The 26,353-nt window shown below is 37.8% G+C and overlaps 2 protein-coding genes across 3 annotated transcripts; one reads left to right on the top strand and one right to left on the bottom strand.

Moving 5' to 3' along the window:
* Window positions 1–716: 716 nt before the first annotated feature.
* On the top strand, window positions 717–9,408 carry neil1 (nei-like DNA glycosylase 1). 2 transcript variants are annotated; one of them, XM_007228252.4, is made up of 10 exons: window positions 717–774; window positions 2,797–3,261; window positions 4,137–4,256; window positions 6,373–6,469; window positions 6,549–6,642; window positions 7,261–7,382; window positions 8,203–8,230; window positions 8,309–8,373; window positions 8,455–8,650; window positions 8,738–9,408. In XM_007228252.4, the coding sequence occupies exons 2-10, from the start codon at window positions 2,810–2,812 to the stop codon at window positions 8,845–8,847; spliced, it is 1,284 nt and encodes a 427-aa protein (XP_007228314.3). In that variant the 5' UTR covers window positions 717–774; window positions 2,797–2,809; the 3' UTR covers window positions 8,848–9,408. The 2 variants fall into 2 exon arrangements, with proteins under 2 accessions (XP_007228314.3, XP_022527917.2); XM_022672196.2 differs by lacking the exon at window positions 717–774 and adding an exon at window positions 818–945.
* Window positions 8,652–23,993, bottom strand: man2c1 (mannosidase, alpha, class 2C, member 1). The gene is made up of 26 exons (XM_007228250.4): window positions 23,785–23,993; window positions 23,351–23,476; window positions 23,160–23,283; window positions 22,104–22,174; window positions 21,661–21,838; window positions 21,253–21,442; window positions 20,982–21,088; window positions 20,756–20,866; window positions 16,063–16,155; window positions 15,850–15,966; window positions 15,631–15,726; window positions 15,405–15,550; window positions 14,691–14,814; window positions 14,474–14,595; window positions 14,303–14,388; window positions 13,370–13,531; window positions 13,121–13,203; window positions 12,935–13,029; window positions 12,718–12,822; window positions 12,184–12,340; window positions 11,935–12,078; window positions 10,924–11,033; window positions 10,747–10,826; window positions 10,499–10,641; window positions 10,313–10,416; window positions 8,652–9,739 (listed from the first exon to the last, which is right to left on the bottom strand). The coding sequence occupies exons 1-26, from the start codon at window positions 23,883–23,885 to the stop codon at window positions 9,625–9,627; spliced, it is 3,090 nt and encodes a 1,029-aa protein (XP_007228312.3). The 5' UTR covers window positions 23,886–23,993; the 3' UTR covers window positions 8,652–9,624.
* Window positions 23,994–26,353: the final 2,360 nt, after the last annotated feature.

The raw sequence follows: 26,353 nt of genomic DNA, 5'->3' as shown, positions 1-26,353 counted from the left end.
TTTTCTGTGCACACAATAAAGAAATATAAAATTAGAGATATACCTATGTTCTCTATTTTCTGCTGTGCTTTAAAAGCAAACACAAATATTAAAATAAATACAAATGAAAAGTATAATAATAATACTAAAATAGTATTTTATGTGGGCATTGTTAGGCAGCCATGTATTGGCTCCATATGTATAGTACAGACTTAACATTTTCCAAATGTCTCCTTAACCCTCCTGTTATGTTCATTTGTCAGGAACAGTGATGTTCAATTATCCAAAAAATGTCTAAAAACAAAAAAAAATCCTAACAAGCAGTGTGAATATTTTACTACTAACTCTGTTGCTAATTATTCTATCAATATTTAGTGCAAAGGTGTTCCTTACCTCTAACAGTTTTTATTACTTTCACTACTTTATTCATTTTAAAAGACCAACATATAAAACAGTAGTTTTACATAATATTGAAACATAACATTGCAATTTTGTTTTTGTTTTTGCAGGGGGATTGCAAATATGGGAGACGAACCATTTTTATGTTGATTACTCTAATTAAGGCAAGCAAAATAAGTTTAATGCTGAAAACATACTTTTAACTACTTTTCCTAGATTTTAAAACTTTAAAACAGGTCAATTTGATCTGTAACCTAACCGGAGGGTTGAGTAATAATTGATTATATTAATAAGTATTTGTTTAAAATGATGAGGGAGGAAATAGAACTACAGCTCCCATCAGCCCCCGGGTTTCCGTTTCGTAAACATAAACTGGAGCTCGTCCTGCTGCAGAAAGTAAGTGTGTGATTTTCTCCTAACGGTAACTTATGGAAATCGGAAATATCGCGCTTCATCTGCACAGAGAGACCAAAAATCAAAACCTGACCACTGTTGTTGTAGATCAGCTCTGATCAGCGTTCACATAGAGCAGCCCTGAGGAGAGTTAGTTACAGGTTTAGTGTTCAGGTGTGTGGATTAGTTAACTGCACGCTGACAGCCTGGGCTGAACTCTTGTGTAACTCTAGGCATCGTGGTTTTGCCCTTTTGAGCTCGAAACAGGGAATCATGTTGCATGAGTGAGAATATTTACGCTTTTCAGAGCTTCCTTCCAGTTTTAAAGCGGCCCCGCAGATCCAGCTGTGTGAGGTCGGGTACTAAAGGTTCACAGTAATGCAGCACTTCTGACTGAAAACTGGTGGCAGCTTTTAGAGTGGGTTTAAATAGCTAGCTAGTTTGCCTAGTGTTATATAGTGTAAGTTATATAAGGTATGCTAGGTATGCTAGCATGACATATTGCTAAAGGTAATAAAGCATGAGGTCTTTTTAAGTACAAGATGAGAAAATACTTAACCAATTAACCAGAAATTCACATTCAGTACAAAAAAACAAACAAACAAGAACTCTGTCCCTCCCACTGTACTATACATTAGAACTGGCTGCAAGTCTCCAGGCTCTTTAATGTTTATTCCAGACAATTTGCTTATCCCACTGAGACCCGGACATTTGGTTTGTGTGCGTTTTTAATTTCTCCTAGCTATTTGGAATCAGTAAGTATGAAAACTAAACTTTGTACAGGAAGTCGTTTTTGCAGAAAAAAAAAAAACGTTGTCCTCATGGGGACAGTAGTTTAACATTTAAAATTATTCATTTGGGATCAGAAGAAACAAATTAGTCAAAAACGTAATTTTAGCCATTTACAACAATTAAATAAATATTCGACTAATTAAAAATAAATTTTACCTGTCTGGACTAGCTGTAGAAACTGTTGACTGGGATTCCCGCCATCTTGTTTTCAAATAAGTGAGTGTAATGCTGTCATGTGACCACTAGATGGTACAGGCCGTGTCTCCATAGGAGGCCAAAGGGTCAACGCTTTAAAAAATTATATATCATCTTGCAGAGAAGCAGAAATGTAATGTCCACATATGAGGACGCAAGGTGGCTTTTATTTAGTTGACATAGGCAGCTAGCTAGTTAACAAATTAAATAGATAGCTAGCTAGCTAGTTACCTAGCTAGCTAGTTAGTTAGCTAGCTATCAAGCTTTTTAGTTAGCTAGTTACTTAATTAACCTAGTTAATGCAAGCTAGTCTGTCCCCAGCTATCAATTTTTGGTTAATAGAATAGTTGTCAGAATTTTACGGCTAACGTTCTTATGTAAATATTTCAGGGTTATGGCTGTTGCAAGAATGTTTTATTGAACTATTTTAGGTGTTCTGGTAACATTGCTGCAGCTTGTGTCACTTGTGTCAAAGAAATTGTTATGATGCAAACCATTATTATGTCACACATTTTCATATTCCTGGAAAAAAATCTGTAATATTACAAGCAGACCTTTCTAGAATCATTTAGAAAACGTAGCTAAGATGTTATAGCGTTCTCTGTTAGCTGGGTTGGTGCCGTTCAATCAGTCAGTCAAGAAAGGCTAGTGTAAATTCTTCCAGTAGACTTTTGTTTTCTTATGCTTACAAATCTTGTGAACTTTTGTTGTCCTGACACAATAGCCTTGTTTAAATCATCAACGTTAACAGAAAGGATATAAACATTGTAATAAAATGGTACTGAAAAATATAAATAACACGTGATTTTTGACGGCTACTGTAGTTTCTTACGTTAAATTATCAGCTTTAGAATCATTGTACTAGTACATTGACTCTACTTAACGACTTCTTCTTAAATACTTCTTTCAGTACTTTCTATATTTTAGCTTTTTAACAAATGTCTGAGGAGGCCGGGTCTTAAAGCTTAATTTCTACTATTGATCATGTTGTGTGTTGGCTGCAAGTTTTTATAAAATGTCATGTTTTATTAAATACAGTTTCCAGAGAACAATGCCAGAGGGTCCTGACCTCCACTTGGCCGGCCTGTTTGTGAACAGAGTATGTACAGATGTGGTCTTCACTGGAGCTGTGATCAAGTCTGAAGTCAGTAAAGGACCCCAGATTCCCTTTGCCTGCGATGCCTACCTGATCAGCGCCGTGTCCAGAGGGAAGGAAGTTCGTCTCACACTCACGCCCATAAAGAGTGACACAAAAAGCAAAAAGAAGGCAAAGGAAGAGCAGTCGCCCATGGATGTGGTCTTTCGTTTTGGGATGTCTGGTTATTTTCGTTTCACAACTGTAGAGGACCTCCCAAAGCACGCCCACGTTCAGTTCTACACCAGAGATGAACCGCAGAGGGTGCTGAGTTACGTAGATGCTCGCAGATTTGGCAGCTGGCAGCCTAATGGGACCTGGCAACGAGATCGAGGACCTTGTGTCCTGTTTGAGTATGAGAGCTTCAGGTAGGACCTGCAGAACTTGCAAACCATAGTTAACTTAAAAGCTTCTGAAATATGCAGCACGTCCAGATGTTTGTGGACACTTCTTTTAATAAATTCATTCACCAAATTTTAAGTTGCACCTGTTGCCATGGCCAAAAGAATAGGACTCTCTGGCCTAATGCCAGGCATGGGCTACAGAGATAAATAGCCTCCTGCTGTGGGCAGCAGAAGAGCTGGTTAGTCTGTCACAATGACTGGTTTTGTTTTGCTGTTATGTCTTCAAAAAGTTTATGTATTTAAAACTATTAAGAATATTCATTAATTACATTTTATAATAATTGTAAAATATCCTTAATCAATAAAATATGTTTTATACAAAGCTGAGATACAGTTTATTCAATGTTAATGCACTTTTCTCACTAAGAAAAACATAATTGATGATACTGAGGTCAGCAAAAAATTATTGAGGTAATGTCCAATATGTATACAATAAGTTGATAATGTAATCATTGTGACTGGCTTGGAAACTGCATTTTCTTTGTGCTCCTACAGTACCTTTGGGTTTATTTGAGGAGTCGTCCTGACCTGACTTTACACTCTTGTTGCAGTCAGATCCTTAAAGCAATGTTTCTAAATCTAGTATAAAGCTCCCTCTGGACAAGAGAAAGTTACAAAAGAAGAGTTCCAAAGAAAGAAGGATAAACTCTTTTTTTTATTCCCTTTATTTCTAATTAAAGATCACATCAGTGATTTTATACCAATCAACTCTGTCTTTATTTATACCTTAACTATTTAATAAAAAAAAAGTGCACTCAAAATACATGGCTAAATGTGTTGTCATGCTAATATTCTAGCAATATCGTGCTAACGTACTTAATATGTTCTTTGTCTTTCAGGCAGAATGTTTTGTCCAACCTGTCAGACAAGGCTTTTGACCGGCCCATCTGTGAGGCGATGCTAAATCAGAAGTACTTCAACGGGATTGGTAACTACCTACGAGCAGAAATTCTGTACAGGTAATTTCTGACTTTATTACTGATCTATGTTCAGACCGCAAACACATTGGACTTGTTTCTTAAATCAGCTCTGTTAAAATGACTGGATTTGTGTATCCGGATATAGCAAGCGTATCTGTGTGGGTTTCTGTGGTATAACCTCCACTGTTGGTTACTTCCCCTTTCCCCACTCAGTATTTACCGTATTTTTCGGACTATAAGGCGCACCGTATTATAAGACGCACTATCAAAGAACGCCTATTTTCTGCTATTTTTCCATACATAGGGCGCATCGCATTATAAGGCGCGTTAAGTGACACTAGAAAGGGTGCCTATATCAAAGTGAACAGGGGTGGCGCCATGTTTCCCTTCCCCCACGAGGGGGGGGGGGGTTTCTTGCCGGTGGAGCGTCTCAGTATACAAATCTAGCTCTTTCAAAGTCAAACGAGTGCTGGATATTAATCTACACAGATTCCTCTCCTGAAAACTGTTTATTTGGGTGAGTAACGTGCTTCAGTTTATTTACAGTAAGCTTAGATTTCCAGATGTCCACTAAGGCTTGCTGCACCAGCGTTAGCATAGCTATCCGCTAGCACGCTAGCTAGTCACCTAAACTAGTAAAGTTAACCCAAACTTAAACGACAGCGTTACACTGAGTAATCCTGCGTGTTCTGGTAAGACAGTGAGATATTAGCTAGCGATTCGTCCCCCGTAGCTTGTTTTAACACGGTAAACAAGCAGATTACAGGCTGATAAAACTCACCTCTGAGAGAGTTAGCGCTTAGCATCTAGCTAATGCTAGCCAGGCAAAGCAGCACAGACTTACAGGCCGATAACTCACCTCTGAACGGTGAACGCTTAGCGATTAGCATCTAACTCTAATAATACTGCTCCAGCAGTATTAAAAGTACTAAATTTAGAAAATACTGATCTCTGAACAGTGAAAAAGCTAGCTAGCTTAGCGGTTAGCATCTAGCTAATGCTATTGCTGCTCCAGCCACGGAGCTGCACGGCTCTGCATGGAGTGTGTGTTTACTTTAGATAATTTAGATAATACTGATCTCTGAACAGTGAATAAGCTAGCTAATGCTATTGCTGCTCCAGCCTCGGAGCTGCACGGCTCTGGACTCTGTATAGCACTGAAACTCTCTATAACGCTGCACCGAGTGTGTGTTTACTGCTCCTTACAACCTGACGAGTAAAATCCATACAAAAGGCGCACCGTATTATAAGACGCACTGTCAATTTTTGTGAAAATTAAAAGTTTTTAAGTGCGCCTTATAGTCCGAAAAATACGGTACATAATCTGCTCTGTTTAGCAGACCCTGTGCTCTGAGACATGTTTTTGATCTTCTGCCCTGCTCCTTCTTCACGCCTCAGTTACACACATCCTAGCAATGCAGATTTGCTTCTTCAGTGGCCAAGAGAATTGTTTATGCATCCAATCAGACACACTAAAATCTGCTAATTTAAGTGGCCAGACCATCCATACTGAGACACATTTGTACAAATCTGACTGTAATCGCATTTCAGACCACCTTTAAACGTTTTGGAACCCGATTATCAAAGTTCATGTGGTCACTGTCTGTCTAGACTATCAGAAATCAACCTGGACCTTATCTAGATATGCTTTAAATCGGATTTGAGCAGGCAGTCTAAACATAGCCTCAAGGCCTCAGCATGCTTTTTGTAGAGATGATGCTTGCTTGGCTTTAAAGAACAATGTGACATAATTGCAGAGAAAATGCTGTTCAGGAGTGCTTTGCTTGCTGTATTGTGCACAAGTAGGCTGAGAATACTCTGTGGACGAAGATACAGAGTGACAGCACCTGTGATTGGTCAGATGCGTAGGCGACAGACAAATGAAACTGCAGAAAATTAGCTTGGCTTGTGAAAGCTTATTCAGCTTTATGTATGCTTGTGAATTTCGTTTTGCAGGAAGTTTGTGGAGGCGTTAATGTCCACTTAAAGCTGCTCACTTCACAAGTCACTTCACCCGAGAATAATACAACATGTTTTTTATTCTGACAAACAATTTGGCCATTTATTCTCAGAGATGCACGCATTTGAGCCAGTTTAAAAGTTAATAACTCAAATTTGAGAACAAAGACATTATTTGTCTGCAATTTCATTTCAGATTAAACATCCCTCCCTTCATGAAGGCAAGGACTGTGTTGGAGGGACTTTTGCCTGAAGATGAAGACACAAAGGAGGTTAAAGAGGCTGCTGGGGAGGTAGATGTGGAAAATCCCCCTGTGATAGAAATCCTGGTCCTGCTTTCAGTAACAGCCGTGTTCTCTTTCTCTTGTTCAGAATTGTGATACAGCTGGGAAGAGGAAATTGAAAACTGAGAGTCCTGATATTCTCTCACTCTGTCACACGGTACCACTGGAGGTGGTTGAACTTGGTAAAATGTGCCCTGTCATTTTTGTGTAACATTTATGTAAGTGTCTGTGTGTTAATGCATACATGCACTTAGTTTATTAATTAATCCTAAACGAAAATCTTTCAGGTGAGCTGATAGTGAAACTGATCAGTTTTCAGATTAGTCTTGCAGATAAGACAGTTACCAACCCTGATTCTGATTAGTTAAACCATGATGTTTTGGAAAACATAATTTCTGTGACTAGCTAAGACACACACAGTAGCTGTATTTGTTTTTATAAATTGTTATATATTCACTTTTCGGTTAAAACAGTACATCTTCAAAATGGTAACTTTACAGAGAAAAAGAAAAAAATGTTGAACTGATGTAGAATTGTAGAATTGATTGTTTTGTAGCATTTCTATTGATCTAATTAACATGAAATTTTAAACAATATACAAAAACTCATTCATATTATGGCAAACATGGAGATACAGCCATTTTTTTAATATGAGCTGCATTTAAAGACTTATGTTTTTAGACACATCAAAGCACAAATTTTTAGAAAGGCGGCACTGGTTTAGCATGCAGTATATCTGAATATTATTAATTTATAATTTTAATTGTGATGTCTGTGTTTGTTGTTCCATAATCTTTTAGCTGGAAAAGGATATGCCCCAGAGAAGGCAGATTACCGGGCAATTGAAAACTGGTTTCAGTGTTACTTTGTGGAAGGGATGAACAGTCTAAGTGACCACAATGGAAGAACTATATGGTTTAAGGTAATGTTTATAAATGATTTTCCTTCCCTTATTTGTTAATAATACAGAAATGTAAATGTGTACATATATTTATTGTATAATCTTAGCAAAGGCATAATCACATGTATTAGGTGCTTGGAAAAAAATGGGTTATTTTGGTTATTTTTACACAGAGGTAAAAGTAGCCCAAATCTGAACTTTTTTTGTCAGATATTATCTATGCGGCAGTGTGAATAGCAAAAAATGCATTCAACTGTCCATTTCAATTCCTTTACCTATCCAATCAAGACATTTGCTGAGGGAAAATTGATGACAGCATTGAGGGAGATTTTCAGTGGAGGATAGTGAGGTAACAGACCTGATAAATATTTGGTGTGATGAGGCACATATTAACATTGCAAGATCTGGCCAAAATATATAAAAAAAGCTTAAGAAATCATGTTTAAAGAATCCAAGGACCCACAAGTCTTTGTGACAAAACTAGTGGTCAGCGGACAAAGCTCCTTGATCCACTTTTGCTCATGTGAGTCAGTTCAGGAGTGTTAATTGTCTAGATCAATGTTGGATATAGGTCATAAAAAAACACACATTGGATTTGTGCCACTTTTCCTGCATTGTGAACATAACCTACTTAATAGATGCCTATCTGCACCTGTTTGGCTAAAAAAACATCAAGTAAGCATCACTTGAGTGGGGAGTGTAAGGCAGTAGAAGTGGTGCTTGTTGAATCTTTACTAATGCACTTTCACATTTAGTTAAAAACTATACAATTAATACCTAAATATATTACATTTATTTTAAATGCATGTTGTATTATCTTTTCTTCTCATATGCTCCTCAGGGTGATGCTGGACCAATGGCACCTAAAGGTAATACTTTACTACCTACATTGATTTCCTGAAAAGCAGAAACCTAATCAGTACTAATCAAAGCTGTTCACTATTTAGGTTCAAAAGCTTCCAAAACAAAAGGGAAAATACAGAAACGTGAACATGAGTATACCAGTGCAAAGGTGAGGTTCACATCCTTTATACAGTGACTTGAAACCAATGTGATTTTCTAAACGTGAACTATATACATCTTGTCTTTATAGGGTGCAAAAAGGAAACAGACTGCTAGTGTTTCAAAGGAGAAGCCTACAAAGAAGGCAGCAGGTACTGTGAAAATGGAAGTTGATGAACCTAAAAGACGGAGCAGCACCAGGAGACAGAATGGGAACAAGAAGAGAGCTGATACAGAATCTGATCAGAACAAAAAACCTCAAACACTCAGAAAGAGCAGTTCACCAGGTAATTTTACAAGCTTTTATTTGTATTTATTTATCAAATTAGTCACAATAACCATTTCTAACAGCAGAACTCTCTGGCTTCTTCCAGGGCCTCAGGCTAGCAGGACTAGGAGCACAAGAAGGCAGAGTGGACATGAAAGCAACACTAAAGGGAGAAGCACCGCTACATCTCGGAGGAAGAAAAGAACAGCAGTTTAGAAAAAAATTGGTATGTGATCATTGATATTTTAGGTCTAAAGAACCTTTTGGAACTTGATGTGAAAGTTCTTTGCCAATGTAAAGGTTCTTCACTAAATAAAACGTGGTTTTTCTATATCGTTGTACAGAGATCCCTTTGAAGCACCTTTATTTTCAGGAGTGCATGTAAAACTGCATTTCCCCCAAAGGGTAAACTATAAAGTTAGATTTTTGTTTTTGTTATATGAACTAAAGATTTGTAGGATCACTGTTAAGGGTTTTGTATTTTTATACTTTAATCTGTCTATTTTATTAAGCCTTACCTTATAATTAGTTTTTTTTTTGTGATTTATGCAACATGTAGACAAGCTAAAACTGAATTTATTTGGAAGATAATTAAAAACAATTTCAGAAAATCCAAAAAAATACATATAAACATACATATTTGAACTGAAAAAATGTATAAAAAGGACATATATCTGAACTACTGTGTGAAGCTGTTATTGCAGTACTGTATTTTTATACTGTATTCTGACTATTTTTTTAATGATTGTGATTAAAAAGCCTGTTTTAATTCATAAAGTCTGATTTGTAGTTTTTGTGTTCTTTGATTTTATTTGTGATTTACAAAACATATCGGCAATATAATTACAGAAATTACAAATATAACAATTACCTTATACAATTTAACAGAACATATTTGCAAAAAAAGTGTAGAAATATATGTAGAAAAAAAACAATGCTTCATTATAATTATAAAAAAATATCCTTGTAAAACATCGACCAGCTGTTCTGTGCTCAGTGCAGTTGTAGCAGGAGTGAGATGATCTGAAAGGGTTTAAATGTGAGGGAGATTTTGGAACCAGTGAATGAAGCAGGGTGAGCGGTATCAGGACGTTCCAACAGGTCACAACTGTGGGTAAAAGAGAAATAGACTTAAGCACTACAGAATTGGTTTATTTGTAATTGAGGCACAGTAATGTAATTAGTAAGGGACTTGAGTAGATGATTCTTAACAGATAAAGTATCTGCGTACTTCTTGTGTACTTCTAGCCTGGATTGAAGTGTTTTCTTGCAATATCATGTGGTCAACATAAATGAGGAGCAGTACCATCAGTGGTTCACAAGATGGCAAAGTTCAGAGAAATGAGCTTGTGCGCTTTCAAATTTCTTAGTGTCTTGTTTTAAATGTCAGGGTCAGGATTCTACTGATGACGTGTGAAGCTACTTTGAGCTTGTTAAATGGTGTAAAAATAGTGACTACTTTGCATGGAAAACACTATGCTTCTATCGCTTGCAATTTAAGCCTTTTGAGAGCATCATCTTAAAGCACTGGGGGTAAACAGAGGTGGGCTATTCCATGAAAGTTTGTACTCATCATGTTTCACTATACCTAAAGTCCATTTTACACTGGATTTCTCCTTTAAATTACAGTATCTCCCTGTGTAGGTCTTATAACTTACACATAAAGACAATTGGTACTTACTACCATGCCTCCTGCACTGAAAGGGAAGTAGACAGCACTGCAGACACACTGCTTCCATGGGATTCATACAGACGAATGACAAGGGCGTTCTTCTTTCCTTCCGCCTGCAGGTGACAAACAAGCAGACTCAGCACTGACAGGTGTGGAAACAGTAGGGAACAATAAGGTCATTTCCAGCTTACGTACTTGTTTCACAGTTTCCAGGATGACAGCTGATGTATTCAGAGTAAACGCACTCCAGGGCTGGGCCACCTTAACGTCATGGATCAGACGCAGCGGGAAGTTCAAGTTGTACGCATGCTGTATGACTGCTGCTTCCTGGAAAGAGCCTGTAGAAAAAAAACAAACAACTAAATTATAACTGCCTATTTATGGTTAGGGTGGACCATAACCATATGCAAATGTGTGTTCCTGCAAATGTGAATTGGGCCCACCTGCATGTGGCATCACAGCGTATGTGAACTCATGTTGTCCCATATCTGCATTTGCATCAGGAGCTTTTGGAGCTCGTAGCCTGTGGTGAGTTATAAAAAGCAGAGTAAACTGTCTGGCTGTGGAGTTTAATGAGGATAAATATGCTGAATGTGTGATTAACATCATATGAAACTCACAAGGATAAGGTCATGATATTCTGATAAACAGAGTAGCCGTATTTGCAGTCATTTAAAAGAGCCACACCAAAACCATGCTCTGAGAGATCAGCCCATTTATGGCCCCAGACCTGTAGGTTAATAATAACAATAAATCACACATAAATATTAATAATTAACAATAAATCACACATAAGGAGCCTGAAAAGGAAAGTATGCAGATTTACACAATGCACTGCAAAAGTTTGGGCACCCCTGCAAATAGTGATATGAGAAGAACATCACAACAGATTAAATAAAAAGCATGACTTTTGAAGCCTTTTTACTGTACTTTTTTGTACAATTTTAGTGTGGAAAAAGGGGCACAATGTCCTTTGGGCACCACAAAAGATTTGCTTATTATTTGATAATAAGCAAGATCTTGCGCCATAATTAACTTGTAGGGACTCATTCATGAAATGTGAGCAGAACTATTTTTTTCTAAATCATTTGCAAAATATACATTTCAAAACCTAGATTTAATAATTTTGTATGCAAGTACAAAAAACATCCGAAAGACACTAACTTTTATTTTAAAACCGTTGATTTCATTTTTAATTTGTAAATTATGTGCGACATAATTAGTAGTTTGTGTGTTATGGTGATGGTATTGTAAGTAAAAATAGTATGTGCATGCCACCTGTTTTACCAAAAAATGCTATTAAATAACAATCACAGGTTCTACTGGAAAATCTGGTGTTTACACAGCTTTTCACAATCTGAGGATCAGTTTTTGGAAGGTCTATTTCACTCGTAATTTACTTGCAGTTTGCTCATGTTTTTACAAAGAGATTTCATGAATGAGGCTCTAATACAGTACATTATATAGTATATATAGTATATTAAATTATTATTAAATTTAACCAGGCTTGCCCAAATGTTTTCCTGCCCCACTGCATGTTTTAACCTTGCAATTATATACAGAATTTGCGCACAGTGTGTCTGTATGTACTGTATTTGTATGTACTGTATTTGTATGTACTGTATTTGCACCTCAAAGCGAGCCCAATCCCAGGATGTGTTTCTGTGTGTTGGTCTCTGCAAGTGACCAAACTGGATCTCATAGGTGGCATTGGGACTTCGCACTTGCACAGGAAACTCCACCTTAAGGAACTTATGGGCCTCTGCCCAGTCCACCTAAAAAAAAAACAATACTAAATACAATCCTGGAGGAATGAACACAGCACACGTATGTTTTATGACTTCTTTGTTATAGTTTATAGGGAATTGTGTTGTTCTTACTTGTGTTTTGAACTTGATGTATGGGCAGTTGGCATCCAGTATAACTTCCTGAGTTATGCTGCTTTTTCCGCTGATTTGTAGAGAAAATTTGACACTACCTCGCAGCCCACCAGTGCTCACCACTTCAACAGGCCGGGTCACATCCACTATTGGCTTCCTGGAAACAGAATGCATGTGACCTGCACCATTCAGCAAAGACGGTGCAACTTGGGAACACATTAACAGTTATATCACCTACAAGTAGGATCTGAAGTTGCGTACGTACTTAAAGCAGCCTTATGTGAGAATCGGTCTTTTTTTGTTCTTGGGTGTTTTTTTACTTCTACGGTATAAAGGTATAAAGACATATTACGTTTTGAGCTCCCTCTTATGGACAGCTGTACACATGTACTAAGTATACAGAACTAAGAAAGAACCATGCAATCTCATGAGAGACCTCATGCCACTCCATCAACGATGCATAGCTTGTACTTGTACTTAAGATAAAATTCCTTCCTTACGTTGCTTTAAATACATTTTGTTCATTTGACCGACCTGGTTTGAAGATGGTAGTCCATTACATCCCAAGCATCCCAGTATAACGGGACATCATCAAACACCACAAACTGGTTGCCAAAACAACCATCAGATATGGCCTCTCTAAAGCAAAAACATGCACAAACATAGTCAAAGACCTACAGAATACAAAGAAACACTATATTCAGTCAGTTTAATTATAAATATCTATTTCGGTCATTTGTTATGATCTAACCTGTTTGTTTGCACTAAAATCAGGGACACCAGGCGACCCATGTTGTCCAGGACAGCCGAAAGAAGGCCATTCTCCATTCGGACTGAGCCATCAGCCTGTAATTCAGAAAGCCATGCCTCAGATCTCTGGTGTGTAGGTGAAAACAGTACTTTGCTGTGATGAAAAATATATTTTAGAACACAATACCAGCTCTGTTATGGACACCGTAGACACAGACTCAGCAGATGCGGTGACTGGCGATACACCCACACTGGGAGCTTTCACCAAGGCTAAGCAAAACAGGTGCAAGAGCTGATAAGCCTCATTATCCAGTATTTCTCAGCAACCATAAATCGTCCTTTCTTTTACCTCTTTGTTTTAAGTGAATAAGCAATTTTAAGCTTTCAAAGATAATGTCATGTGAACAATGGTTCTATTCTTCTCAACATAAATTACCTAGTTTTGTCTGAGCGCCATCTTCTGTCAGTGCTATGACTTCAGTGCGTTCCCAGGGGAGCGTGTTGAGAAAGGCTGGACTGGAACCCGCTCCCAACCAAGGACTTGTCCGTAGTGCATTACAGGCAGAGTGCAGGAGTCCAGATCCTGTCTTTTCAATCTCTTCAAGAAAATACAAGAGAAAAGACACTTTTAGTGATTTCTTTTATTTAAACAGTCATGTATGTTGCAGTTTTTATCAATGTGTTTACTCATGTTGTATTGATTGACATCAACCATTCAAGCTATAGTGTTGCTTAACTGATATTAATAGAAGCTTTTCTTTTAAAAACAGGGGATATTATATAATTTTATAATATACAGAGTAAGTCAAAAGTCAGCCTTTTATTTCAGAAAAGAAGTTTCATGGCTTTTAAAATTGTAGCCACGTTTAAAAATAGCCCCCCTCACCCATTACTTGCTGGGGTATTCAAATCTGTCATTTTTGCTTTCATTTCATTTTCCTATCAATTCTGAAATAAAAGGGAGTTCTGAGATTTTTGACTCGCCCTGTATACAATATTACATATATTGCATATATACATGAAGTTAATGTACAGTAGAGCCTGACAAATAACAGACAATATTGAGCATTAAATTATTGTCTTTACATAACTATGATATCCTGGGCCCAATTCGTTACCAACAGTTTAACTAGAGTGACTAAGCTGCTCTATTAAATATAGTAAGCAATACATTTTTATTCTGAACACAAAACTATTGTTATAATAAAGAAAAACATACATAATGCACTAAAACCTAACCTTTATCATTGACATAAATGATAAATGGTCAACAATTCCGGGAAGCTTTGACTTCAGATTGTTGTTTAGGCACAATTTTATACAGGCACACACAGTGTACAGAGTAGAGTAATAAAGTTTTAAAGTTCACCATTGTAATATTCCAGGGCATCCTCCACCACAATTTCAATGCAACTGCCTGGAATTACATCATGGAATTGGTTGAGCAGAAGAAGCCTATAAAAACAGCAGTATATAACAAAAGTCATAAACTTTTAAAGTTCAGCCCTCATTAACTACAATGGTTCGGTTACAGCCTCACCTCCACAGCTTCTGGAGCTTTTCTGTTGGATATTCGAAACCTGCGGTTTGAGTAAGAGCCAGGCAGCTGGCCACCTCAATATCATGCAGAAGAGCCTCACAGCGACGATTCTCCAGCTTTATCTGTAACACAAACATACACAAAGTCTTAAGACAGAGTGAAGTTAAAACTACACAGCTAAATGTTTTTTTTTTTTTTTTGATAGAAGGCTGCAAACCTTTGCCTGTGTGGTATAAGTGCCATTGTGCAGCTCAAGAAATAGCTCACCAGACCAGGTACACAGCAGACTTGAATCAGCCTGGAGTTCAGAGAACAGTCGATCCGGGTTGGACATATGGACCCTGACAAATCAAATACATATCCCAGTTTAACATTTTTATTTTATTATGTTAGAACAAAACTAACAGTGAGGGCAGTAAGTAAATAACAGGGCAAATTTCACTTTTATACTGCTACTACTGTAGTCTTAGTGTACAGTAGTGTGTAGAGTAGGCACGTCACAATAATTACCTTATTGGTTTATCATACAATATATTAACATAATTTTTATAAGTTTTTACTTAGTGAGAACAGCCCATTAAATATGAATAAGCCAGTATGTCAACTTTTTCGTTTTATTGGATGGATATGTTGGATGTTTTTATATTCCAATTCCAATGACTAAATATTCTCAATAATTTAAAGTTTACTGCTGTTTAAAAGTAATGTGTATTATACTGTATTGCTTCAATGACATAAAATAACACATAATGAAATAAAATGGAAAATGACAATAGTATCGTTTATCGCAATAATTTCTGGCACAATATCTCATCAATAAGAGCTGGTCATCTTGGCAGATCCTAATGTAACGCTGCACCCAATACTTTCCTGTTTTTAAATGGCACTAGGCCTACTCTTGAGGAAACAGGATTTGAAAAAAGGAAATGACCTGGGGAGACCGTCTGAATCCTGTACGCGCTGCAACCGGTCCAGCATCAGCTGAGTGGGGCCACCACCCCCATCTCCGAACCCGAAAAGCACTGCACTGTGATTCGCTCGCCCCTTGTCTTTGTTATTCTTTAAGGTGTTGATAAGCTGGGGAAAAGATAAAAGTGCAATGAGACCAACTGCTTGTAGCCAACATTTGATTACTTTAATGGAAAATGTTTACTTACATCCTCAACCCTGCCTTTCATCTCATACGAATTCCCCGGAGGAAAGTGAGTCAGCACCAGGGAGCCATTAATACCCTCCCAAAAGAATGTGTTGTGCTGATAAAAGAAAATATTCATAATGTTTATACATCATTAATAATAATATCATTATAATACCATTAAAACAATATAATTGTTTATGGATTCAATATTAGGAAACCAGTGGGAGGGAGGTCTTACTGGAAATGTGTTCACAAGGTTCCAACTTAATTTTTGAGTGAGAAAGCGGGAGATTCCACTGCCTTGCATTAGCTGAGGAAGCTGAGCTGAGTAACCAAATGTGTCTGGCAACCAGAACTATGGAGGAAGACAACGGAGACAAACGTGCATTTAGTGAAGTCCGTTGTTTTCTTTATTAGGAATGTTTTTTCTTAATAAAGAAAATGAACTTACCTCCTTGCAGTATTGTCCGAACTCTGCTTTAAAGAAGTTTTGTCCCTCTAGAAACTGTCGGACCATGGACTCTCCAGAAGGCAAGTTCCCATCCTGACTCAGAGAGATCAAAGAGATAGATTGCATCATGTTCTGTGTGTTACTGAAATTAAAGTTTTATGATGTATGCTGACAGTCGTATCAGAATATTATGACCACCTCTTTGTTTCTCACTGTAGTTCTATAATTATAGAGTGTGGTTCTTCAGCTTCTTCATATATTTTATTTTCCTTATTTAGTAGTTAGGACCCCTCAGGGCACTGCAGTGACACTGATATGATGTTGGTGTATGAGATAATGAATTAGTGTGTATTGTGCTGGTGCAAGTGGATCAGACACAGCAGTGCTGCTGGTGGTTTTACCTTGGTACCATTGCTGGATTAGGAATAGTGAAACAACCAGAAATTTGAGGTGTGTCATATCGTATTGCATGCAATAATATCGGCAACATTTTTGAATATTGTGAACGATATTATACCCTTAAATATTGTGCCATATCACCCACCTCTAATGACCACACCAGGGTACTACTTTTTTGCAGTTTTTAGCAAAAGTAAAATAAACACTGTTCTCATTTCCCATTACATATATACTATAGAGACAGATTATATGTGTCCAGTATCATTCAATTTACTTTAATTCTGGATATATGGAGCTATATTTGGAGTGCATTATTAGTACCATGACATTCTGGATCATTGACTTCTGTTACAAATCTGATACAATTCTTGTATTTTTTAATATCTCTAAGTTAGGGGTGTGCTTTATCATATATGCAATAATAGAATTATGCAATAATAAAATTTAATTTTAATTTTTTTGCAGTAGTGTATTCTTCTTTTTTTTTTTATTCAGTGTTTTGTCATATCGCCAAGAGTATCGTTATCACAAAAATACCATGAAATATTGTGATATTATTTTAGGGCTATGTCGTCCGTCCCTACCAAAAATATCGAGCCAACAAGATCCTGTAGGCAAAAACAAAGGGACTAGAGGATGACCAACACAATCTCTGCAGAAGGAGATGAGCTTAGCTTTACACTTTACTTCTGCAATGTGGACCAGCTAATGATATCAAGGACATTATCAATGCTTTAGGAACACTGACCCAACTGTATATTTCGTTACAGAGGGAGTAATTAGTGCTGTTTAACTGGATGAAGAGCAGAAACTGACACCAAGCCAGTGTCACTGAAGAGCTGAGAATGACCTGCCACCCAGATAATACATGCTCTCTGGTGGTCCTGTAGGGTCCCGACACTGAAGAACAGGGTAAAAGAGGAGGATAATGTATGCAGAAATGTATGACCAAACTATAAGTGCTATATCAGTTGGTATTATTCAAAATATAACAGGACCTACTCATTACTGTAATCATACTCTGGATTTAGTGTTGACCCTGGGTGTGAGCATACATAACCCGAATATTCGTTCTCAAACCTCCGCAATTTCAGATCATTACCTTATTTCATTTAAATTACATCTTAGTCATAATATACGTACATCCCCTAGCTACTGTGTAAAACGTTCAATTACGCCTTTTACAGCCCAACAATTTACAGATAAGCTTCCAGACTTATCAACTCTAATATATTCTCCTGTAGACCCAGTAGAACTAGACAAACTAACCGAAGGTTTAGAAAATACCTTTCGCTCTACCTTAGATGTTGTAGCACCCCTTAAACACAAAATAGAGAGACAGAAAAAGCTCGCACCGTGGTACAATGATCAAACTCGTACCTTAAAGCAGTTAGTACGAAATTTAGAGCGTAAATATCGATCAACTAAACTGGAAGTGTTTCACTCTGCGTGGAAAGACAGTCTTGTTAAATATAGAAAAGAACTTAATAAAGCCCGCTCAGCATATCTGGCCTCACAGATCGAGATAAATAAAAATAATCCTAGAGTTCTCTTTAGTGTTATTTCCAAATTAACTAAAAACCAGGCAGGTACTGAACCTCAGATTCCAGCCATTTACACCAGCAACGATTTTATGGACTTCTTCAATAGTAAAATTGAAAACATTCGGGATAAAATTAAACAGATAAATATTACATCCTCTCTGTCATCTGGTCTGGCTGATCTAGAACAAAACCCTGTTACTGAAGTTAGGTTGGAAGTCTTTAACCCACTTCCACAGCTAGAACTAGAGAAAATTATCTCCTCTTCAAACAGCACAACCTGCACACTTGATGCTGTTCCCACAAAATTATTAAAACAGGTACTGCCAGATATAATTAAACCTCTGTTAATGATAGTAAACTCATCGCTCGCCCTGGGCCATGTACCCAAAGCCTTTAAAACAGCTGTAATTAAACCTCTGATCAAGAAACCAAATCTTGATCCTAGTGTACTGTCTAACTATAGACCTATTTCAAACTTACCCTTTATTTCTAAGATTTTAGAAAAAGCTGTAGCCCAACAACTTTGCTCTTACCTGCAAAGAAACCAGATCTATGAAAAATTTCAATCTGGATTTAGGCCTTATCATAGCACTGAGACAGCTTTAGTTAGAATAACAAACGATCTACTTATAGCCGCCGACCAAGGCTGTGTTTCCTTACTCGTACTTCTCGATCTGAGCGCAGCCTTTGATACAATAGATCATACTATCCTTTTAGAAAGACTAGAGAACATGGTCGGTGTAACCGGAACTGCCTTAGCATGGTTTAAATCGTACTTAACCGATCGCTATCAGTTTGTGAGGATAAATGATATGTCTTCCAGTTATACCAAGGTAAGATATGGAATTCCACAAGGCTCTATATTAGGACCGTTATTATTTACATTATATATGCTCCCACTGGGCAAAGTTATTAGAAAACACAATGTGAATTTTCATTGTTATGCGGATGACACGCAGCTCTTCATATCAGCCAAACCTGATGACAGAGTGAGATTAAAGAAAATCGAGGATTGTGTAGAAGATGTAAAATCATGGATGTCGCACAACTTCCTACTATTAAATAGTGATAAAACAGAAGTTCTCCTATTAGGCCCCAAAGCTGCTAGAAATAAATTATCAGACTTAATGCTAAATCTGGCTGACTTCTCAGCCACCCCTGGTTCAGCAGCTAAAAACCTTGGAGTTATCATAGATTCAGATCTAGCATTCGATAAACACATATCTAATGTTACTAGAACAGCTTTTCTACACCTCCGTAATATTGCCAAGCTAAGAAATGCCCTATCACTGCATGACGCAGAAAAATTAGTACATGCCTTTATTACCTCAAGGCTAGATTATTGTAATGCGCTACTGTCTGGATGTTCCGGCAGTAACTTAAATAAACTTCAGCTAGTTCAAAATGCTGCAGCCAGGGTCCTTACTAAAACTAGAAAATTTGACCATATTAGTCCAGTACTATCAGCACTGCACTGGCTTCCAGTCAAATTCCGCATAGACTATAAAATTCTCCTGTTAACGTATAAAGCCCTACACGGACTCGCTCCTGAGTATTTACAAGACCTCATCTCCTGTTATGAACCACCGCGATTACTCAGATCTCAGGGTGCTGGTTTATTAGTAGTGCCTAAAATTCAGAGGAGCTCTGCAGGAGGAAGAGCTTTCTCTTATAAAGCGCCTCAACTCTGGAATAATCTCCCCGAATATGTTCGGGACTCAGACACAGTCTCAATCTTTAAGTCTAGACTGAAAACTTACTTGTTTAGTTTAGCTTTTGGTAATTAATGTTTTTCCCTTTAGATAAGGCTGCAGATTCAGGGGTTCATGGACAGAGGAAATTGTGGTAAACTGAGATGCTGGTGCTGTTGTTCTCCCACTGCACACGGTCACTCAGGTTTGTGGACGGTGGAGTGGGTGGATGCTGGTGTTTCAGGGTGCCTCCATGTCTATGTTACCTTCTGGCTCTCTGCCTTTAGTTAGGCTGTTTTATTCAGTTCTGCCGGAGTCATTTGCCACACTCTGATAATGTTTTAATATTCTCAGTTTTGCATAAATCCAGTAAAAACTAATTCTATCTCTCTGCTTTCCTCCGAGTTACTGACTGCCCACCTGTCTGACCCGATACCGATGTTGGACCCTCAGGCTCTCGCGTCTCCTGTCCGGCCAGACTGATGGAAGTTTCTGAAGTCAGCTCTTCTCCACCACCACCACAGATCAGCTGCTCATCGACCATCTTACTCTCCACTACAGATTACATCCAAGCCATTAGTGGCGCTATTACACTCCTGAGTACATAAAACCTATATGGATGTATAAAAGACTTTTTAAAAGGTTAATTTAAAAGCCGTTTGACCAGTGGTAGGATGGTCCCCCCTTTAATGTGAGTCTTGGTCCTCCCAAGGTTTCTTCCTCCTCCTGCAGCTCTGAGGGAGTTTTTCCTTGCCTCCGCGCTCACTGGGGGTTCTGTATTATGTATATTCTATGTTTAATGTTTTGCCTGATTCTTTGTCCTGTAATCATGTTTCTGTAAAGCTGCTTTGTGCCAACACCTGTTGTAAAAAGCGCTATACAAATAAATTTGATTTGATTTGATATAAGTGCTCTTATATGGACAGAAGAACTGATAAAATGAATAATGTGTGCAGGAGGTGGACCAGGAGGTGGTCATAATATTTTGATTAACCGTGAATGTGTTTTATCAGCACTTTCATAGTTTCCTTCCTAAAATGAAGAACATAAAATGATCACCATCTCCACCCACGTTCCTCCAACTGGAACAAATTGTCCTTTCTGCACAAAGTGCTGAATCTGAGAGAACAGGCCTGGATACCAGTCCTTCACCCACTGAAACTGCTGGGCCTACACAAAACCATGAGCCAGGTGTATGAGTTTTATACACACGGGATGTTATATAAATTATAAATCTTAAACAGATATTTAACATGTTACGCATTAAATAAGAGATATTACTAACCTGGGAGCAGGTAAAGATAAATTCAGGGTTTTTCTCCATTAAACGAACTGCTGTGACCCAGCTCCGAGCACATTTCCTGATAGTCTCCTCATACGGCCACAACCAGGCTGTAAAAAATAAGTAGTCAAAGCATTCTACATGAATATGTGCCCCATCTCTTCCCTCTGATTATGTGTTAGTTAAGTTACTGTAAAGCAGAGCTCAAAAATAACATAACCTAACTAAGTAGCATGCAAGAGTTGCTGAAATATCTGCAGGACAATATTAAGACCTGAGTCAATGTGACAGTGGCCCATGGCATGCACAATGTGCTGGCTCTCCCCATTCTTCTGGCTGAAGAACTTCTGGGCCAGGCTCCGAGCTTTAGACCACGTGCCAGGATTGGCTGGGTCACACAGATTCACCATCTCGTTCATTGTGAACAAAGCCTGATAGCCACGTTGCTCTCCTTCACCTAATAACTGTAAGTAAGTTTAAATAGTAAAAGTAAATTACATAATGAGTCAATTACATGGGCCAAACAACCAAATAGCAACCATTTCTATTTTTCAAGGATTTTTTTGTTTACATAAGAAATCACTTTAAAGAAATGCACTTTAATTGAATTATATGTCCTCATTCATAAAGATGCTTAAAATTATAGATCAAAGAAAATAACTAATTTATCTCTTTCTCTTACCTTAACAATGTCCAGTAACATTTCAAAGTCTGTGAGAAGTTCCTGCACTTCACGGTTAAAAACAACAAGCTCAGCCTTCTGAAGAGTATATTTTCTATTAGGGTCAGGGGCAGCAATCATGGAGCCTTGTCCAGCCCCAAAAAGTCCATTACAGGCCAGCTCCACAAACAGTGTGATGCTGTAACATATTTATCAATCCAAAGTAAGCAAAAGAAAAAAAAAAAAAAAAACAGAAAAACAAAAGAGGTATTCACTGTCATAATAGTAAAATATTATGCTTTTTCAGGGCATCACAACATACAAGAAAGCTATAAAGTGTATAAAAACATTACTAGGTTAAACAAAAATGAAATAATGAGAGGGAGGAGAACACTCACTTTTATAGTCAGTAGATCCTCTCAAAAGAAGCCTTAAACAGCTGAAATATCATGAAGTTCACTAACCTGTAAGGTTCATTCTCTGTCAGGCACTCAGTCAGGATGTAACTGGTCTTTTCACCCTCTTTAGTCAATCCCTGTTGAACAGGACGTCCATTAGTTTTGACTGACCACTTTGTTCATTCACTGTACAATCTTATCAGCTCCACTGAGTATATCAGAACACTTATACTCATGTACTTTTTCTTTGTATGATTACAGACTATTCTTCTGTTTCTCTGCATACTTTATTATGTTTCAATAGTCAGGACCCCACCGGACCACCACAGAGCAACTAATATTTGGGGGTTTGGAAAAGGAAATTAAAAGCTCAAGTAGAAGTACTGATTTAATTTAAAACTATATATATTTAATAAAATCTATAAAGTGTACATACATGGAAAGTGGAGCTGACACTGCAAATATACATGCGCAAAAAGCTTGTTAACTTGTGACATGAGTACTGCAATTAGAATAGGACTTGAACATATATTGGCACCAAGCCTAATGTCACTATGGGCTAGAGGGGTATAAAGCCCCTAGCATTGAGAATACTCTGGAATAATGGTGCTACATTGTGCTTTTGTACATTTTAAACATTGCGTGATTTATTTTCAAGTTATAGTTTTCATTCATGTATACTATATACACACACACATCGTCAAAACTGTTGGTACCCCTCGGTTAATGAAAAAAAAAAAAACCTACAATGGTCACAGAAATAAGTTGAATCTGAATAAAAAAAAATGCTATGAAAATGAACAAATGAAAATCTGACACTGATTTAAAACCTTAGATCAACAGAATTATTTTATAAAGTAAACTCACAAAACAGGCCTTATTTGTTCATTTTTTTTATAGCATTTTTGTTTATAAAAATGTTTATAGCATTATTGTTGTTTTGTATTACTTTTGTCAGATTCAAGTTATTTCTGTTACCACTGTGGATTTTTCTTTCATTAACCAAGGTGTACTAACAATTTTGTTCACGTGTGTATATGTATGTGTGTTTTCATCAGTCCAGTACGGTCTGGGTTTGCATATTTCATTTGATTTGTATTTTATTTTATACGTTTTATTTACCTGAACTGGTTCTTGGTCTCGCCATACCATTCCCTCTCCATCACTTTCCCATCTCAGATGAACCTCCTTTCCCTTCCAGGCCTCTGGGATCTTCAGGGCTATTTTGAACCAGCAAGTCCACCATCTGTCACAAAAAAAATCATGTACCATGCACGAAGGGTTTCAGATCCCACAGAAAGTCTTGAACTTACGTGGGTCCAAAGGAATCCCCAACTTTGCATGGCTGAAAGTTCTGCTGGACTGCCTCTGAGTAGGGGATGCGCTTAGCAGTCTGGAACACTGTGATGGACTCAAGTGGACAAGTGTCTCCATAGAGCCTGAAATGAAAGAATGAACCTTTACGATCACTGCTGGTAAGATATTAACATGAGGATTCAGCAGGGGCAAAGTTCCTGGCAGGACTGAAAAAAGAAGAAGTGCAGCAAGTTTGTTCCAAATATAATAATAATAATAATAATAATAATAATACCTCAGATACACAAATGTGGGTATTTAAGCCCAGGGCTAAAATGAGCATAATTTTGTTGGTATTTATCTTGGCTAGTCACTGCTGTCAGGCATAAACAGGTCCTGTGTTAACGTTACTTTACTAACTAAATATCATAAAAACAAAACCGGTCAGTACCTTCCTCTCAGGTTACAGTCTGTAAAATAAACGTCAGAGATAAATTTCTCTCCTCGCTCCAGCAGAGTCCGCCTGTTCTTCAGTACCGGGAGGTGATACATGATGAAATAACCGCATTAAAACCTTTTAAACTGGAGTTGGTGCTGCAGGGGTGCAGGATAGTTCCAGCTGCACTTAGCCCCCGGAAGAGAATGGAGAGAATGGGATTAAATGACTGCAGTTCACAGCGCTCCGGTCTAGAGGGCGCTCTCTACCTGCTGCTGAAGCGCTGCAGTCTTTCAAAATAAAAGTCATCACCTGCACCAGAGTTAGAAATGCAAGAAATCTTGCTTTAATCAAACAGTATAGAAGGTTTCTCCTCTGTATCCATATTAAAAGTGAACAGTATTTCCTGACTTTGCCAAAGTATGGACAGTGTACAGCTAGGTATAAATCACATAAGCCCCCACTCTCATCATGAGCACCTTCTACAGAGGGGCCATAGAGAGAATCCTGACCAGCTTGCTTTCACAGCAGTCTGCCACAGAACCCTCCAGCGCATCGTGAGAGCAGCTGAGAAGATCGCTGGAACCTCTCTCCCCTCTCTCCCGGACTTTACAACTCTCACCTCACACGGAAAGCTCTCCGCCTGGCAGAAGATCCCTCCCACCCACTACACAGCTTCTTCAGCCTGCTGCCATCAGAGAGGAGACTGCAGAGTCTCAGGGCGAGGACCAGAAGACTGAGGGACAGCTCCATCCATCAATATGTGAGGATGCTGAACTCTCTCCCTGCTCTACCCCATCCCAATCCTGTCCCCAGCACACTCTTACTCAGCATCCTGGACAAGCAGCCCCCCCCCACCCCCCCACTCTCTTATTTCACCTACAACTGTGACATTTAAAGAAATGCATGCTGTCATTCACTTTACCAGCCTTAAGCTTTTAAACCTCTATATTTGCACTACTGTTTATACGTGTTCTGTTTACAATAGTACTGTCATTCCCTCTTTAATCCCCCCCCCCCCCATCACTATGTCTATATCTGTGACTTTGTTGTATTGTACATTTAGTGTCTCTCATTCTTTTGTGTTTATAATCTTATTTTGCTGTAATTGTTGTAACGTAATTTCAATCCTCTGTATGCCCTGTACATGTGCAGTATTAACAATTAAACTACTTGACTTGACTTTAAACTTTTAACTGTTTGATCATCATTTTTGCCCAGTAAAACAGAAGACTACTGATTCTGCTAGGGTGACCAGATTCCAATTCAACAGATGTGGGACAAAGACTATTTTTGTGTGGGACAATGTGGGACACCAATGCATCGAGGCAGTCGAAACAAATAAAAAATGTGTGTAGCCTATATGTATGTATGTATGTGTGTAAATATATATATATATATATATATATATATATATATATATATATATATATATATAAATATATATATATATATGAAGAGTTTGGTTCCAAAACGCTATAAATCCATTTTTATCAATTTGAGTAAAAAAGGGTTTTCTTTAGCAAGAAAGTGGTAGGCTGAAAACCACCGTTTTCTGTTTCAAACTATCAAATACCATACTAAGGTTAAAATAACACAAAAAAATCAAATCAAGATTTTAATATTTAAAGATTTATTTTGAAAAATAATTCGTTTTTTCGCAAAACGCAATAAATCCATGCCAAGTTTTTTTTTTTCAAAATGTCTTATATATCCTTTGGCATCAATATATATATATTTTACTAATTATGTGCAAAATACAATACTAAATAACAGTAAATTGTACATCTGAATATAATAGTTTAACCATTGGGCCTAAAAACACAAATTTTAAAACATTTCTTTTCAAAAAAGTGCAAAATTTCATTAATGAACAAGACATTAACACTATAAAATCCCCAAAATCACGTTACATTAATGTGCTGTAGTGTAGTGTAGTGTAGTGTAGTGTGGTGTAGTATAGTGTGTGTGTGTGTGTGTGTGTTTGTGTGAACTGCAGATGACAGCGGGCATTTCCCCCCTCCTGAATGCCTCATTTTCTTTACCTTTTCTCGTACAGGAGACTCTTTTGATGGCTTTCTCTTTTTTTTCAATAACTGCTTCACGAACAGGCTCCTCTATACCATCAAAACCGCTCATTTTCGCGGACTTTGAGAGTGAAAAACGAAACTGAAAGTAGGCTACACGAAATACCGGCACGCTCAACAGCGCCCGTGTTTACATAAGATAGCTCGTGGAATGCTGCCCTGTGATTGGATGAGTGGAGATGTGGCGTTCTGCGGGAAAACAAGACTGGCGTTTATCGCGTTTTGGAAAAAAAGAGAGAAAACAGGGCAGCACGCCCCCTGCTGACAGCCTTCACTGCTTTCCCCACACAGCCGTTTAATAAATGCCAGATTACAAAACACGCATTTTAAAACTGGAGTCTGATTGCCACTAATGCGGGACAGCGTCTCAATTTGCGGGACGCATGAAAAGTAATGAAATTGCGTGACTGTCCCGCACAAAGCGGGACATCTGGTCACCCTAGATTCTGCCTGTGTGCCTCAGAATCCTGTATAAATGGACATTTCTTAGACAAATA

This window comes from Astyanax mexicanus, chromosome 2 (assembly GCF_023375975.1).
Source record: "Astyanax mexicanus isolate ESR-SI-001 chromosome 2, AstMex3_surface, whole genome shotgun sequence".
NCBI classification, from domain to species: domain Eukaryota; kingdom Metazoa; phylum Chordata; class Actinopteri; order Characiformes; family Acestrorhamphidae; genus Astyanax; species Astyanax mexicanus.
This window is presented reverse-complemented; position numbering and strand designations above follow the sequence as displayed.